Source organism: Semicossyphus pulcher, unplaced genomic scaffold, assembly GCF_022749685.1.
Source record: "Semicossyphus pulcher isolate SPU_LCO1_2020_fin unplaced genomic scaffold, fSemPul1.0.p SCAF_21, whole genome shotgun sequence".
Taxonomy (NCBI): domain Eukaryota; kingdom Metazoa; phylum Chordata; class Actinopteri; order Labriformes; family Labridae; genus Semicossyphus; species Semicossyphus pulcher.
In genome coordinates this window covers 22,150,542-22,166,786 of record NW_027211695.1, presented here as the reverse complement: position 1 = coordinate 22,166,786, position 16,245 = coordinate 22,150,542, and the positions used below count along the sequence as shown (strand labels likewise).

The window sequence follows — 16,245 nt, the reverse complement described above, 5'->3', positions numbered from 1 at the left end:
ACTATTAAATGTGGACTGGATATGAAACATTAAAAGTGGTTTGCAGAACGTCTTCATTTGTCTTGTGAGGATGTTTTCCTCTTCACAGTCACAGCTGATCTCACGTCTGCTGGTCGAACCTTCAAAATATCAATTTAACAATAAAAGAAAAACGGTGCAATTTTCTTCATTTTATCAAACACACGTTATTCACACATTTACCAGTCTAGTTTTACACACAATATCAATGTGTATTAACACAATATGCACTGAATACACACTGCACATAATCAGATATAGTGTATGTATCTGAACCATTGCTTTGTAACACATGCAAAGCTGATACATAAAGCTGTAAAGCAGCCAGATGACGCTTGATGGGATCCTAATTGTTTCATTTTCTTGGCATTCAAACTAGATTTTAGTATAAATGACATTCTCTTCTCTTGTTATCTGTGTTTCCATGTGACCTGGGATGTTGCTGTTAACCTCTGAGTTTCCCACAGTGGAGCAGTCCCAGCAGCAGCAGCAGGGGAGCCATCATCAAAGCGGGGAGAATGTTCCTGAGGACGATGAACAAAAGATCGGAGGACGGACGACACTCTTGGTGAAGTTCTGAAAAGACAACAGGAGGCAGGTACTGTGATGTCATCAGACACAGTGGTGAGTGCATAAACAACACCAGGTTGAAACAAAGCTGTTTGCTGTTCAGACTACACTCATGAGAAAAACATGAAGTGTAATGTATTTCACTTTTGGTCAGAAAGCATGACAAATGTTCTCTTGGTTGAGGACAATAAAAGAACAATGTCCCAGGAAGTAACGAACAAATCAATGCTTACTTGAAACACAGAACATGTTGACCACCTGAATATTAACCTGGAAACTACGTGGCTCACCAGCCCGCACGCAATGATGGAGACCCAACAGTTTAGTCAGTTTAGTACCTACAGCAGATGGCTGTCAGCTCGGCTCCCTGTTTGGGGAACCCCACTCTAACAGTCTAACCCTTTAAGATAAAATGATCACCTCTGACAGCCAGCCAGCTCTGTGCTGACTCTCCCCCTCCAGAGACTTTACACTTGTAGAATCCTCTGTCAAACTTTGAAACACCGTGGATGGTCATCTCTCCTGCTGAGCTGCTTCTGATGAGGAGGCCGTCTTTATAGAAGTCAGCTGAGCGGTTGGATAAAGGCATCTTGTTGCTGCAGCGCAGAGTGACAGAGTCTCCCTCCATCACAGTAACAGGACTCTCCAGGATCACAGGACCAGCTGAACAACAGGTTTGATGTTTATTTCATATAAGACAAATATCAGTTCATATAAACATGTTGTCTTAATGCAAACATACCAGTAACAGTGATATTGATGATGTTGCTTCTCTTCCCTCCAGACTCACACCAGTACACTCCGCTGTCCTCTGTAAAAGCATTTCTAACCCTGCAGGATGATGATGATGTTGTTGTTGTAGTTTCACATGAGGTTAATTCCCCTTTGATCTGATGTACAATTCTCCGTCCAGTTGAGCCATGTGAGTCCACACAGACGAGGGTTAGAGGCTCATATTCAAAGAACTGCAGTCTGTTTGGTTCAGCATGAAGAAACACTGAATCTGAAACAACTGAAAGAAAGACATTTGTTCTCTTATCCACCTGAAACACCAGAATATAGATCCAAACAGTACAACAAGAAACTAACTGGTACTTACCAACTTCCTGACCACGTGCGCACCGCAGGAATAACACGTGGATCACTGGAAGGACAGAAGGAAAGAGCTCAAACATTTATATACTTTACTGATTCCTGATGCGACTACAGGCGCTCTCAAAGGGCAGAGTGTTGTCTGTTAGAGCTCACAACCGATAAAGAAACATACTTTAGCTGAAAGCTGTTGATGTCAAAACCCGTTCCTCTACAGTAAACCTGCGAAAGGTTGCAAAAGACAGTCAGAGACAAAGTCATACTTACACAGTCTGATGCTGAGAGTCCTCACCTCCATGTCTGCTACTGACTGTCTGAGCATCAGACTCGTTGCGTATGTGAGATGGGGTCTCTTCCTGTGTGGCTTATCAACCTTTACTTTGTCCTAAAGATTGAAATAACAAGCTGAGCATCAGTGGGGGGAGGCGAAGAGCAAAGCCGACGTGAGGTAGAAACAGAGATAAAAATATCTGTAATGACCAGCGCTGCTTTTTCAATCAGTCAGTGAGCTTTAAACAAGACTCTGGACTCTATAGCCATGCTAGTAGCTTTGTTAGGTTGTTCTAATGCTCTGAGCTGAAGGCTAATACCTGCATGCTAATACACTCAAAAGGACAATGATGTTAAGCAGATACAATCTTTATCAGACTCACCCTTTAAGCTTAGCATGTTAGCTTGTTAACCCATGTGAACCAGCACTAAAGGCTGATGGGAATGACCTTCGTCCTTTCTGAACTATGAATGTCAGCTCAACACCTGCACGGAGTTCATACATGCCCAGAGCTGGAACTGAACAATAAGAATACTTGAATCTGATTGGCTGGCAGCTGTAGAAGAACTTTGCTCACCGATGCTGCAGGTTTGTGCTTGGGTTTACCAACGCTAAACTCAATATGAGGACCATCACGCTGAGGTGTCGCTGAAGGGCCTGGAGCTGAGGTTATTAATGTAACAACAACAACAACATGAATATAAAGCTAATTTTCCTTAAATAAAGAGATGAGGAGAAGTCACATGTGAGCGTGAGGGGTAAGAGAGAATAGAGAGATGATGTTAGCGTCTGAAAAAGAGGAAGAGAGAAAGGCAGACTGTGTGAGAGTGACAAAGAGGGAGTAAAGACGGTTATACTGCTGTCGTGTGGCAGGATGCAGAGCTATATTCTATTCTTATAGACAGTTCTTCTTTATGCAGTCAGTCAGATGTCTCCAAACACTGCGTCCAGCCGTCTGGACTTCCTGTTTAGTCAGATGTTGCCTAGCAAGAAGGAGCTGTACTTCTTTATGTTAAAAATGGAAATCCACGTTTTTGAACATCAGAAATGTTGTATTTTAAATCAGATTGTTCATGCTATAATGTGGGCAAGTGTGTATGTTTCATGGTAGTTATGGTCTCAGTGGACACAAAGAACCCTCCTTCCTCTCTCTCAGACACACACACACACACACACACACACACACATTTAACGAACGAGTCCAACTCCGCCCTCTGCTGCACGACATGAAAAGTGAATCAAAGTCTTGAAATAATTTCATCATATTTAATGAATAATATAACTTATAGTTACAGTAAGACACACACGAGGCTGGCATTGGCTTTTTATTGACACCTAACTGACAGACACTGTGACACAATGCTCCTTTTCATACAAGTATCACAGTGTGATATTTTACAATTATTATCTTTTGATTTTTCCTTTAAGTTATGAGCAGAAAGTACTCGCAGGAAGGAAGTCATGGCGCTGTGAGCTGCATGTCGGAGGAGCTGTGGTCACTCTGCACGTGGTCTATCACATGTCAAAGGTCACTATTAAATGTGGACTGGAAATGAAACATTAAAAGTGGTTTGCAAAACGTCTTCATTTGTCTTGTGAGGATGTTTTCCTCTTCACAGTCACAGCTGATCTCACGTCTGCTGGTCGAACCTTCAAAATATCAATTTAACAATAAAAGAAAAACGGTGCAATTTTCTTCATTTTATCAAACACACGTTATTCACACATTTACCAGTCTAGTTTTACAAACAATATCAATGTGTATTAACACAATATGCACTGAATACACACTGCACATAATCAGATATAGTGTATGTATCTGAACCATTGCTTTGTAACACATGCAAAGCTGATACATAAAGCTATAAAGCAGCCAGATGACGCTTGATGGGATCCTAACTGTTTCATTTTCTTGGCATTCAAACTAGATTTTAGTATAAATGACATTCTCTTCTCTTGTTATCTGTGTTTCCATGTGACCTGGGATGTTGCTGTTAACCTCTGAGTTTCCCACAGTGGAGCAGTCCCAGCAGCAGCAGCAGGGGAGCCATCATCACAGCGGGGAGAATGTTCCTGAGGACGATGAACAAAAGATCGGAGGACGGACGAAGTTCTGAGAAGACAACAGGAGGCAGGTACTGTGATGTCATCAGACGCAGTGATGAGTGTGTAAACAACACCAGGTTGAAACAGAGCTGTTTGCTGTCAGTGCAAAACGTTCAGACTACACTCATGAGAAAAACATGAAGTGTAATGTATTTCACTTTTGGTCAGAAAGCATGACAAATGTTCTCTTGGTTGAGGACAATAAAAGAACAATGTCCCAGGAAGTAATGAACAAATCAATGCTTACTTGAAACACAGAACATGTTGACAACCTGAATATTAACCTGGAAACAACGTGGCTCACCAGCCCGCACGGAAGGATTGAGACCCAACAGTTTAGTCAGTTTAGTACCTACAGCAGATGGCTGTCAGCTCGGCTCCCTGTTTGGGGAACCCCACTCTAACAGTCTAACCCTTTAAGATAAAATGATCACCTCTGACAGCCAGCCAGCTCTGTGCTGACTCTCCCCCTCCAGAGACTTTACACTTGTAGAATCCTCTGTCAAACTTTGAAACACCGTGGATGGTCATCTCTCCTGCAGAGCTGCTTCTGATGAGGAGGCCGTCTTTATAGAAGTCAGCTGAGCGGCTGGATAAAGGCATCTTGTTGCTGCAGCGCAGAGTGACAGAGTCTCCCTCCATCACAGTAACAGGACTCTCCAGGATCACAGGACCAGCTGAACAACAGGTTTGATATTTATTTCATATAAGACAAATATCAGTTCATGTAAACATGTTGTCTTAATGCAAACATACCAGTAACAGTGATGTCCATGTTGTTGCTTCTCTTCCCTCCAGACTCACACCAGTACACTCCACTGTCCTCTGTAAAAGCATTTCTAACCCTGCAGGATGATGTTGTTGTTGTAGTTTCACATGAGGTTAATTCCCCTTTGATATGATGTACAATTCTCCATCCAGTTGAGCCATGTGAGTCCACACAGACGAGGGTTAGAGGCTCAAATTCAAAGAACTGCAGTCTGTTTGGTTCAGCATGAAGAAACACTGAATCTGAAACAACTGAAAGAAAGACATTTGTTCTCTTATCCATGTGAAACACCAGAATATAGATCCAAACAGTAGAACAAGAAACTAACTGGTACTTACCAACTTCCTGACCACGTGCACACCGCAGGAATAACACGTGGATCACTGGAAGGACAGAAGGAAAGAGCTCAAACATTTATATACTTTACTGATTCCTGCTGCGACTACAGGCGCTCTCAAAGGGCAGAGTGTTGTCTGTTAGAGCTCACAACCGATAAAGAAACATACTTTAGCTGAAAGCTGTTCATTTTAAAAAATGTTCCTCTACAGTAAACCAGCGAAAGGTCGCAGAATTAGTTTTTACCAACCTCATAATGTCAGTCAGAGACAAAGTCATACTCACACAGTCGGATGCAGAGGGTCTCCATGTTGTTTCACCGCTGACTGTCTGAGCATCAGTCTGAAGTGTAATATAGGTTCTTCCTGTGTTTCTGAGCAGCCTGTGTTGTTCTCACGGTGCTATTTAAATGTTGGTACAAATTTAACCTCGAATGACAAACACTTTAACAAGGCATCAGCAAGGCTTAAAATGACTGTGGCCTGTTCCACGTACACTTATTCTTTAGAGGAGCACGTGCGATGCTTTGCTTCGTCAGTGCTCCCAGCACTTTCACTTGAACTTTTTATGAAGGTGCTGATGTCGTCATGGCTGTGTCTTTGAGCCAACAGACCCCATGTCGGTACTTGCTCTGGCTGTGTCTTTGTGTCCCAAAGTGTCAGAATTTTTCTAACAGAGCAAGAAGGGAGTGTTGGAGCAGCTAAGCTGAAACAGCACCGTCTAATCTTTTGGCTGAGGCATCATTAAACTCCATACAATGTGGGAGGGGCAGCATCGTCCCATTCGTGCTCAAACAAACAGAATGTGTACTTCATGTACAGAAGTCATCCGTAACAACTCTATCAGCTTTATTTGAACATCATTAAATTACCAAAATGTTATTTATTATATAAAATATCTGATTACATTTAAATGATACGGCCAAATGTTCTTGTTGCCGTGCAGAATCATTTCTTTTGTCACATTGTCAGATAAAGATAAACTGAAAGAAATCATGACATGACCTCTTGGAATGGTTCATATTTAAAAGTACTGTTCCATGCATTCAGACGTGGTGTACAAGTGGCCAATATTAAAGTGTTCAATAGTAAACTTGTCATCCTTCTGTCCTTTCTGGGTGGACACGAGTCGTCTTTGTTAACCTGTGAGTCTCCAACCATGGAGCAGTCCCAGCAGCAGCAGCAGCAGAGCCATCATCACAACGGGGAGAATGTTACGGAGGACGACGAACAAAAGATCGGAGGACGGTTGAGTCTCTTGTCGCTGTGCTGCAAAGACAACAGGAGGTAAAGTACAGTCATGAGGCAGCATGCCCTTTCTGCTGGACAGAGAAGGTTATGTCACCTTTCTGTTAGAATATTAACAAATAATGTTACAGTGAGAATTAATCCCATCGTCTTGGAAGAATAAAACAATGAAAACTATTACATTAGGACATTGCGCTCCCAGGATGCAGGCCTGCTTGTGGTACTTAAAGTCTCTAAGAGTAGTGTGGGAGGTAGAACCCCCCCCGTAATCATCCACCAATCAGGGTCCAGGAGGCAGACACTTTAAACTTTCCTTGTGATAAAGCTTATGGTTCGGGCTGGCTCTGGCTTGGACCAGCACCAAGTTATTCTGCTATAGGCTGAGACTGTCGGGGGACCTGACACACCGAGCGCCCTCCCTCTCCATCTGTATACAATCATATCATCTGTATGCACGTTACTAACTTTATAACTTTCTGGAGGTTTTGTGTGCCCTTTCGGACGCCTGCTGGAGTGGACCTCCTTGACTCCAACTTCTGAAGTAAGTATTATGAGTCAATGAAGCACATGGACCAGGACAAACTAAAGATCTCATTCACATGACGATTGGTGGAAGGTGAAGCATGGACCAAGTGAGAACCCACAGAATCTGGATCTGGCATGAAAACACGACATAATTTAGCAGCAACCTCAGCAGAAATGTAAGACATGTGGCAACTCCTTGGCGGAGGTCTGCGGTCTCTGAGTGCCCTTAGTTTAAAAAGATTTCAGAGGAGATATTTTATAAAGTAGAGAAGATAAAATCGCTCTAAAAGCTAAAAGCAGGAAGTTGGGATGGTTACAAAAAGTGAGTACAATCTACTACGTTATACTTTATGAGACAAACACACACATTCATGCGCTGAGCATTAATTCCCTCACCTCTGACTGCCAGCCAGCTTTCTGGTGATTCATTGATGATTCTGCACTTGTAGAGTCCTTCGTCACACAAAGAAACACTGTGGATCTTCAGCCCTTTTGTCGAGCCGCTCCCAATAAGACGACCATCTTTATAGAAATAAGCTGTGAAGATAGAGGAGGTAGTTTTGTTTCTGCATCTCAGCGTCACGGTTTCTCCCTCCATCACAGGATGGACGGGACTCTCCAAGATAACAGATCCAGCTGAAAGACAGATGTTGGATAGTTATTGGTCACTGAACATGAGTTAAGACACATTTTGCTGTTTTCATGTGAACACACCGGACACAGTGATGTTTACAGAGTTGCTTCTCTTCCCCCCTCCAGCCTCACACCAGTACACTCCACTGTCTTCCAGGAATGCTCCTCTGATAGTGCAGGATGACTTGGTTGACACTCCCCACTTTGAAAAACCACAGGTTGAAATGTCTGCTTTGGTCTTCCTTGAAACGTTCCATCCAGTCAAGCTGTCGAAGCCGGTACATTTGAAGGACAGAGACTCGTATTCAAAGAGTTGCTGACGGGTCGGAATGATCCAAAAAGCTGCATCTGAGACAAAAACAAGACACGTCAGGGAATTTGACGTTGAATCAAAGGTCATCGCGTCTTTAGGTCATTTTCAGGTTTTGCAGACGAATCACAAAACAACTTACCGACTGTCAGAAAATGAGCACCCGGCTGCATTAACACTGTAACACAAAAAAGAGCTGAACATCACGAAGTTGCTGAAGTATCTTTATGATTGTTGACTGCCATCATTTTGATCTGAAATGATCTTTAGCACTTCTTCTGCCAAATGGCTCACAACTGGCTCGCTGTCAGAGCAGACACATTTTTGATCTAATGGCTCAACAATGGTGGAACGACCTTCTCAGTGACATGAGGGCAGCAGAAACTCGACACATCTTCCACCAGAGAAAGATGAAAGTCTTTGAATGATCTCAGACGTCAACAGGAAGTTAGTACGGATTAAATTATTGGTGCCGAATTGCAAACATCTTCACTATTATTATTTAGTCATCACGTTTTGACTTTTTGAATGTCACAGGAGAAGTACTCACATAGTTTGATGAGCAGAGCTGCGACCATCATGTTGTCTTGCTGCTGTCTGAGAATCAGACTGAAATGTAGCGTAGGTGTGAAGGGGTCTCTTCCTGTGTGGCTTAGTTCTGTTCACGAAACATCGGAAACGTCAGAGATGGAGCTGCTACTTTGGTAGAAATAGTCTTTGCGATTATTTTAAATACACGAGGGTTGAACCAAAGCACCAGACGGACGTAACAATGAGACCAACCTCTAGTTAGAATATAGAATCAAATAAACAGTCGTGCCTCGAACTAAACGATAACACCGGTATGGAAATATGCTCTCAATAAAAATGGTGACATGATGTGTAGCAGTTGTTTAGCATGTTAGCGTTACATCATGCTAATTATGACTGATTGTGGATTGACTATAAATAAACAGAATGACAGGTCACCATTGCAGTTCTCAATGAATGCTAGAGTTATATGTGTCACCAAGCAAAACAGAAATGAAAAGATTTAATAGAGAAACAGAAACATGTTACACACTCTGAGGAGTGGGCAACTCAATTGTTTTGTTATTAGGCTGTTAGTATCCCAATAAATATCATGCACCTTGCTAACCTGCAAGTGCTAATGTTAGCAGATAGCTTCAGGTTTTCTCACCTCTCACCAGCTCCTCAATCTCATCTAAGGTCACTACTTGCTCCATAAAAATCAAGATACCAACAGCCAAAACACCGAGCGTGTGACGTCACAGTAGCTCCATCCTCCTTTTATACACAGTTTGTAATGTTAAGCTTTCAAAGCAATCCAGTGAACTGGCTGTTTGAGTTTAGGCTGAAAGTGTTGAGTATTATGTAAGCTGAAAGAACACATGAACAATGCTTCTGTGCAAGTTACACAACTAGCAAAGAGTGACAGCGGTCAAAATGTGAATGAATCATTGATACTTGATATTTTGAACAGTTGGTTACGCAGACTTCGTAGACTTTGATGTTCATCAGTTGAGAACAAGTGGATTGTTTTGGATACAAAATGATCCCATTCTTTGTCTCTGCTGTCCACCAGTGTTTTTCATTACATCTGATACTTGGTCATTTTGTTCCCCAACCCACACAGATTACTCACACACAGGTTTGTGTTCAAATAAATCACACTTTATTACATTGAGGACACTTGTTTTGTCAGTTGGGTGCACACAGTTTATTAAACAGTCAGTCACTCGGTTTAATTTCAAAGTGATACTTACCTTTTTTCTGTTTGTCCAAGCTTTCCTGGCAAAAGGCCCAACTCCCGCCAAAAATAGCCCTTTAAGCCCTTCCCACAGGAAGTGGGAGAGGCCAACAGGGGGATTTGAAAAGGGGGAACTTGGACTTTTGAGTCCTCAAAGACCTTTTCTTGTTTACTTGATTTTTGTTCAGGAGAGATAAATCATTTTGATCTTTACTCATGTTTGTATATCTCTCAGTTTGTGAGGTGTTTGATTTTATGGTCAGTTGAGTTTACCCTTATGTCTGTTTTGGACTGGTCCGTTATGTATATAACCCCCCCAACATGTGACATTGTGAAGTAAGACCAAGGCAGGAAATATGTGAGTACCTTTCTCAAAAGAACTGGCCTGATGAAGAATATAAAAGCTGGACTGTAGGAGAAAACTATCTCCAGAAGGTGGCAGTGATGCAACACTATGGATGCAAGCTGCCATTAAAACACGAAGAAGAAGACTTTGAAGTAAGATCTGTTTAGTTATGTCATGCTTTAGCTCTTTAGTTTGGTTGACCTCCTCTCAGTGGGGCCGTTTTTGTGCTTTTCCTGTTTCAGTATTTTATATTTAGACTCTATATTAACCTTGAGCTGTGGTGAGTTTTACCAATTAAATTCAAGTAACATTTCTCTTTTCAACACCTTTGTCCTGTTTGCTTGCTCCCACAATAATGTTACCAAAGGTTTTCAAATGGTGTATGTGTCTTTATGACAAGAGATGAGAGATGGAGGGTAATAAAGAGAGAGATGGAGGGTAATAGAAAGAGAGATGGAGGGAATGTGATATTGGACGTTGTTGTCACATTGCCGTAAAAAGATTCCGTTATGACTTGATGGAGTCTGGACCCAAATGCACGACTCAAACAACAGGTTTAAACAGTAAATACAAGTCTTTAATGTTTAAAGTGACAAAACAAGTGCAAGGGGGAGGGGTGGTGCGTGGTCCCAGGATCTGACGTGGTTCGTGAAGTCACTGGTGTAGGTGAGGGTGAGTGTGTCTCGGTGTGGCGTCTGCCACGGGGTAATGGCGGCGCTGCGGCACAGCGCAGTGAGGTCCGTCTCTTGAGCGTACTCACTCAGGGGGGGAAACACAGGAGAGCAGGCAACAGGCAGGCAGGGCAGAAACAAACAGGTGATCAGGAGGCGAGCACAGCAATCTGTGGCGAGGTGGAAAGGACACAGAGGTGTTAGCTACACAAGCTAGCAACAGGACACAAAGGCAAAAAACACAGAGGAGCCAGGATGCAAACAACCACGTAGACTGAAGTAACGATCTGGCAACAAGCAGGAGGGAATCCAGAGGCTTTATGGAAGGGTTGATTACTGGAGTGGATTCACCTGGCGCTGCCTGTGGAAGGAGACCACGCCCACCTGCACACACACACACAGAACAGACAGGGGGAGAGACACAGGAGGAATACAGACAGGGAATGACAACACACACACATAGGGAGAAGGGAGGGCTGCCATGATGAGGATCATGACAGATTCACTGGAATTCTCACCATGACTTTTTTACATTTTGCAGGGCATATTAAATCTGCTTTCTAACGTGTGTTATTGCAGTTGTTGTAAAGTTAAGTGTAACAAAGGTTGCAGCGACCAGTGCTTACAAAGTGCTGCTTATTAAAGATTAACAGAACATGGGACGTGTGATTTTGCTGGACTTTAACTGTGGACATAACTTCTCCGTCTTCATGAGCAGAAACACCAAACAGGTACGCAGAAACATTTATTATGACCTCATAGTTAATGGGAAAACATTAGAGCTTCTGCAAATTCCTTCTTACTGTTTGATTTTCAATGTATAGACACAACTTCAAACTGATGTACGCCTGCCTCTATTGTTATAAGCTGCGTATCTCCCATATGTAAATGAGAGTTTTCTATTATCTGATCTGCTGTTCTCTGCTTTACTTTGTTTGCTTGGCTGTCAAAGCACTTTGTAAACTCTTGTTTTTAAAGTATTAAAAACAGTATTTATTAGTATTATTTGTAAAAGTTATTCCAGTATTATTGATTCTGTTATTTTGCATAAGTACAAGTACAATTATGTGTTCTTTTGAACGTAATACCTTTTTTAAATCTACTTTTCAAAAAGGATGCGTCCCCTGAAGGATGGATGGCCCTCTGAACCTCAGCTAGGTGCCATCAGCGCTTTGCTTTTTCATCAAACCGTTGTCCTTCTTCTCATAACACCTGGTTGTGCAGGTAAAGACATCAGACAACCTTCAAAATTCCTGAACTGCACTCACAACACAGATAGGACCAATAATGTTTTCTTGTCAATGTGGAGTTACACAAATCTTGAGGTCTACTAAATACAACTTTTGCAGATGCAGAACATGATGTCAGAATGTTGACCCGTTATTGGATCCTTCAACACATTTTTTTGATGTTGAGTTTCAGTAGCTGCTCACATACACCCCGTTTTCTGTTGCAAATATATACAAGATATGAACCACAATAACCTTTTATATTTATTAGTGTTTGTGGCCATTGTACTGATTGTGTTTTGTACAACTGGTGCAGTGGCCATAAATACCTACGAGCCACAAAGCTGTGAATGACGGTAATATCAAGGATGGAAAGAACTGATTCTGATTAATCAGTGCATGTTGGGTGCATGTCCTGCCTGTACTTACACTATGCTGGAATAGCATCAAAAAAAGTTGGTCTTTGAAACTAATGTAAGTTTTTTTTAAGTAAGTTTGTTGTTTTGCTGATATGCAATATTTGTTAGAAAATAGCTTCCTGTGTGACCATTCAGCACCCAAGAGGGACGCTGCCTTCTCTGAGTTGTGCTGCTGCTCACCTGATATCAAATATCCATAAAATTTTACAGAAATATAGTTGTTACTGATGATGATGATACTTGAATATAAATTGCATCTCCTTTACTCTTATTGCCTGTGTAGAGCATAATATATTTAACCTATGAATCTATTGCTTAAATGCTCATTCACAGCTGCAACATTCAAATTTTAAAATGCATAACTTAATGTACATAGATTACTTGATGTATGTAGCTAACGTTCATGAGCATATAACGCTATGTAAAGTTCCTGCATGTGATTGTGTTCAATTGAAGACACGTACACGAGTACATCAAGCCCAGTGCCGTTCCATGTGTAAAAGCATCATATATTGTCTGGTACATCCCAGACATGTGGGGTACCACAGGGTTTAATTCTTGGACCTGTTTAATTTCTCCTTTGACACATTAACAACAGCTTCTTTTTATTGTGTTTTAAACTTTATTGTACTGACACTCAAACACTTCTGGAGAACACAATAAAATCAACTCAATTCAGCAGTTTCACTCCACATTAAATTAAATTGCTGACATTTGATTTTTTTTACAGGTCAGTCTCTGGTGGTTGAACCATTACAGCAAGTTGTAGCAGCAGTTGGTGAAGACATCGTGTTACCATGCCATCTGGGACCCACTGTGGATGCCACAGAGCTGACTGTGGAGTGGAGGAGACCTGACCTGAATCCTAGATTTGTCTATGTGTGGCGTGATGGTGTGGAGCTAGGGTCTCAGAAACATCCAGCCTACGTGGGGAGAACATCGGTGTCCATCAACAAACTGAAACATGGTGACATTTCACTGATTCTCCACAAAGTCAAAGTCTCTGACAAAGGAACATATGAATGCTTCGTCCCCACACTGAAAAGGGAAGCTGTCGAGCTTGTGGTTGGTGAGTGGAAAAACTGTAAAGGCTTAACAGGGCAGAAGCTAAAAGTTGTTTAGCTTAAAGGGCATTTGAATGGTAGCTATGAAGAGGAGAGCATTTGTTTTTGTCAATTTTATTACATTTTTAAATTGGTAATTTTAAACATGTTACTACTCTTCATCATTAGGTGCAGTCTCATCCCTCATCATCAGCTTTAGGAAGATGGAGACTGATGGAGACATCAGGAGGTTGGTTCTACAGTGTGAGTCTGAAGGCTGGTATCCAGAGCCTGAGGTGTTGTGGCTGGACGGTGAGGGAAACCATCTCTCTGCTGGACCTACAGAGACAGTCAGAGGTCCTGATGACCTCTATACTGTCAGCAGCAGACTGACTGTGGAGAACAGCAACAGCTTCACCTGTAGAGTCCAACAGAAGGACATCAACCAGACCAGAGAGACACACCTTCATGTTCCAGGTAGAAAAAAATCTATTTTCATATGTTCACAATTTTTAAATCTATGCTTTAGTTGTTGTAATTTGTTTTATCATTACAGATGATTTCTTCAATGCTGAGTGTTCCTCTACTTCTCCCGTTATCCTTAGCTTGGTTGTGGTTTTCATGGTTATTATTGCAGTTGCCTTTGCGGTGTGGAACTGGAGACGGAAACAAAAAAGTAAGTATCATTGAATAGCATATTTCCCCCTTTCTTTGTCAGTTTCACTAATTATTTGTTTATTTGCTATTCAGGTCACAAGTTAATATCTTCAAAAACAACTTTAAGTCACAACACAGACAACATAGAACTTAAGTTGCTGAATGAGGAGAAGAGCGAATCACTGCAGGACACTGCAGAGAGCACAAAAATTAAGGACTTGGATGAGAAAGAAGCAAACCTTGTTGTACAGTTAAAGCAGGTAGAAGACAAACACAGAGATGTGTTAGGGGCGGTTCATTTATTAATGGAATACAAGAAGGATATAGACAACGAAATATGTGACCTAAAAAAACAGCTAAATGAGGTAAAGAGACAGATGGATGAGAAGCAGCATCAGCCTCCATCACAAGAAATGAAAGAACAGAAAAATGGGAACAAGAAAAAATATTCTGAGGAGAATCAGACTGAAGCAGAAACCAAAACAAAACTTCATAACGTAAAAGAAGAGCTCAAGGAAAAACTACAGCACACAGAGACTCGTTTAAAATCAATGATTTTTTCAGTTGCTATAGTGACAGAGAAGAAAGAAGCGTTGTGTAATGACAAGGAAGAAATGAATGCCCAACTGGAGGACATAAAGACGCAGAGAGATGATCTAACCAAGAAGCCACAGTCAGACAATTCAGTCACATACATTCAAAAAGTTGCTGACTGATTATCAAACAATGACTGAGTACAAATGGATATGAACAGGATGAACTGTGAGACAGCAGACTAATTTATCTATCATTAGATCGGCTTTTGTTTCAATAGCTAAAACAAACCTTTGGAACCATCATGTGATTTAAGGTTGTCTTCTGTCACGAGGAAAGCATTGTTATTGTACAGTCACAAGGCCTCAGAGAGGAGGTCAGGTTGATGAATGGGACTTAGGCGGCCATTGTTTGATTAACCCTTCTTACTTTGGTTCAGTCCTCTTGCAGCAACGTGTGATTGACATGTATGATAATCTGTGGCATCTATAGATTCTATTACCCCGAATGTTGTCCACATTCTTTCTGTTCACACACATGTATATATGTAGATAAAAAGATAAATATGAGTCTACATTTATCTATATGGATAGAGAGAGACTGTTTCCAGAAATGATGTGCAAAAAAAAGTTCTTTTCAAAGCAAAGATAATTGTCAGCTTCTGTGTGAAATGTTTTTATTTTAATGGACAGTTTTTATTAAGCAGAACATTCTATGCAGTTTACAAACTTACAACAAACACTACACACTCAGTGACTGAACAAACTTACAACAAACACTACACACTCAGTGACTCCGACTTTTATACTTGGTCTCACTAGTTGGGAAACTTTAGATTTATCGGAGCGGTCCTGTGTTGATGGTTTTCAGCATTTCGTTCACACCACTTCCAGGTATTTATTACTCACATGTGTCATGCAGTGTGACCACAGCGGTCACAGTGAATTCTTTAGAGCAGCAGCTCTGTACAGCAGAGAGAACGATGTGGTGGAACTGTAATGAACTGATGCCTCTTAAAGGCAGCGATGCTGTGAGTTAGCTGCAGCTCTCACTGTTAGAACATAATGAAGAATCATCTTTATAACAAATCACGTTTTCATTCATTAGGATTGAACATAGTTACCCTCCTTACAAATGTACATAACATGTAATACTGCTGTCTGTATCTTGATATATTTGTATAAACGGACATATTTAAGTGTGAAACCACAACATCATTTGAAAATCAAATGTGTAACAGATCAAAACGGCTTGTTTGTTAATAATAGAGAATGTCAGTGTTTATTAAAAGAGCTCCTGCAGTACTTCACAAGCCCTATGTGTGGTCATGTGACTTTCTACTTTGAACTCATAACGGCTTCAAATAGTCTCTATCGTCTTCAGTCAGGTGTTTCTGCTCTCAGTAACCTGCAACACACACAAGATACCAAGACTGAAGCTGTCAAGACAGTTGGAACATTTACACTCGTGTTTTTTTTCATGTTTTTGGAAAATCAAATTTGAAAATTGTATCATTTAAGATCAACGTGTTAACGAAGATGCCTTCAGCCCCCTCCCCAAATGCCAGATCACCCTTTCTGTACCACGTCTCTGTGAAACAGAGATGCATTGAACAGAGCAGAGAGATACTGGAAACCTGTATTACCCTCAGTCTTGCCTAATCAATTGTATAATAGTGGTGATCCTCTTCTTTCAAAAGTGGATTGGTACCTGCTCTGG

General features: G+C 41.3%; 3 protein-coding genes across 3 annotated transcripts; 1 reads left to right on the top strand and 2 right to left on the bottom strand.

The window, feature by feature from the left end:
- Positions 1-463: 463 nt before the first annotated feature.
- LOC138600496 (Fc receptor-like protein 5) lies at positions 464-5,472 on the bottom strand. The gene is made up of 11 exons (XM_069671914.1): positions 5,448-5,472; positions 5,165-5,209; positions 4,814-5,068; positions 4,471-4,734; positions 3,951-4,064; positions 2,529-2,599; positions 1,948-2,065; positions 1,688-1,732; positions 1,331-1,591; positions 1,009-1,251; positions 464-594 (listed from the first exon to the last, which is right to left on the bottom strand). Exons 1-11 carry the CDS (start codon positions 5,470-5,472, stop codon positions 464-466), a joined length of 1,572 nt encoding a protein of 523 aa, XP_069528015.1.
- Positions 5,473-6,299: 827 nt separating this feature from the next.
- On the bottom strand, positions 6,300-9,103 carry LOC138600495 (low affinity immunoglobulin gamma Fc region receptor III-A-like). Its single transcript, XM_069671913.1, has 6 exons — positions 9,058-9,103; positions 8,428-8,535; positions 8,020-8,055; positions 7,649-7,915; positions 7,331-7,570; positions 6,300-6,430 (listed from the first exon to the last, which is right to left on the bottom strand). The coding sequence occupies exons 1-6, from the start codon at positions 9,101-9,103 to the stop codon at positions 6,300-6,302; spliced, it is 828 nt and encodes a 275-aa protein (XP_069528014.1).
- A 3,721-nt stretch (positions 9,104-12,824) lies between these two features.
- Positions 12,825-14,708, top strand: LOC138600494 (selection and upkeep of intraepithelial T-cells protein 6-like). The gene is made up of 4 exons (XM_069671912.1): positions 12,825-12,831; positions 13,023-13,361; positions 13,525-13,812; positions 14,086-14,708. The coding sequence occupies exons 1-4, from the start codon at positions 12,825-12,827 to the stop codon at positions 14,706-14,708; spliced, it is 1,257 nt and encodes a 418-aa protein (XP_069528013.1).
- The last annotated feature ends 1,537 nt before the right edge of the window (positions 14,709-16,245 follow it).

What these genes read in the sequence shown, in the direction of transcription:
- LOC138600495 (XM_069671913.1), bottom strand. Translation starts at nt 9,103, where the DNA reads ATGGAGCAAGTAGTGACCTTAGATGAGATTGAGGAGCTGGTGAGAG. An exon ending in TGCTCATTTTCTGACAGTCG is followed by an intron (nt 7,916 to 8,019) that starts GTAAGTTGTTTT and finishes TTTTTGTCTCAG; the next exon opens with ATGCAGCTTTTTGGATCATT. An exon ending in AAGCTGGCTGGCAGTCAGAG is followed by an intron (nt 6,431 to 7,330) that starts GTGAGGGAATTA and finishes TTGTCTTTGCAG; the next exon opens with CACAGCGACAAGAGACTCAA.
- LOC138600494 (XM_069671912.1), top strand. An exon ending in AGCTGTCGAGCTTGTGGTTG is followed by an intron (nt 13,362 to 13,524) that starts GTGAGTGGAAAA and finishes CTTCATCATTAG; the next exon opens with GTGCAGTCTCATCCCTCATC. An exon ending in GACACACCTTCATGTTCCAG is followed by an intron (nt 13,813 to 14,085) that starts GTAGAAAAAAAT and finishes TTTGCTATTCAG; the next exon opens with GTCACAAGTTAATATCTTCA.
- LOC138600496 (XM_069671914.1), bottom strand. Translation starts at nt 5,472, where the DNA reads ATGGAGACCCTCTGCATCCGACTGT. An exon ending in CATGGACATCACTGTTACTG is followed by an intron (nt 4,735 to 4,813) that starts GTATGTTTGCAT and finishes CCTGTTGTTCAG; the next exon opens with CTGGTCCTGTGATCCTGGAG. An exon ending in CGCACGTGGTCAGGAAGTTG is followed by an intron (nt 1,592 to 1,687) that starts GTAAGTACCAGT and finishes CAGTTGTTTCAG; the next exon opens with ATTCAGTGTTTCTTCATGCT.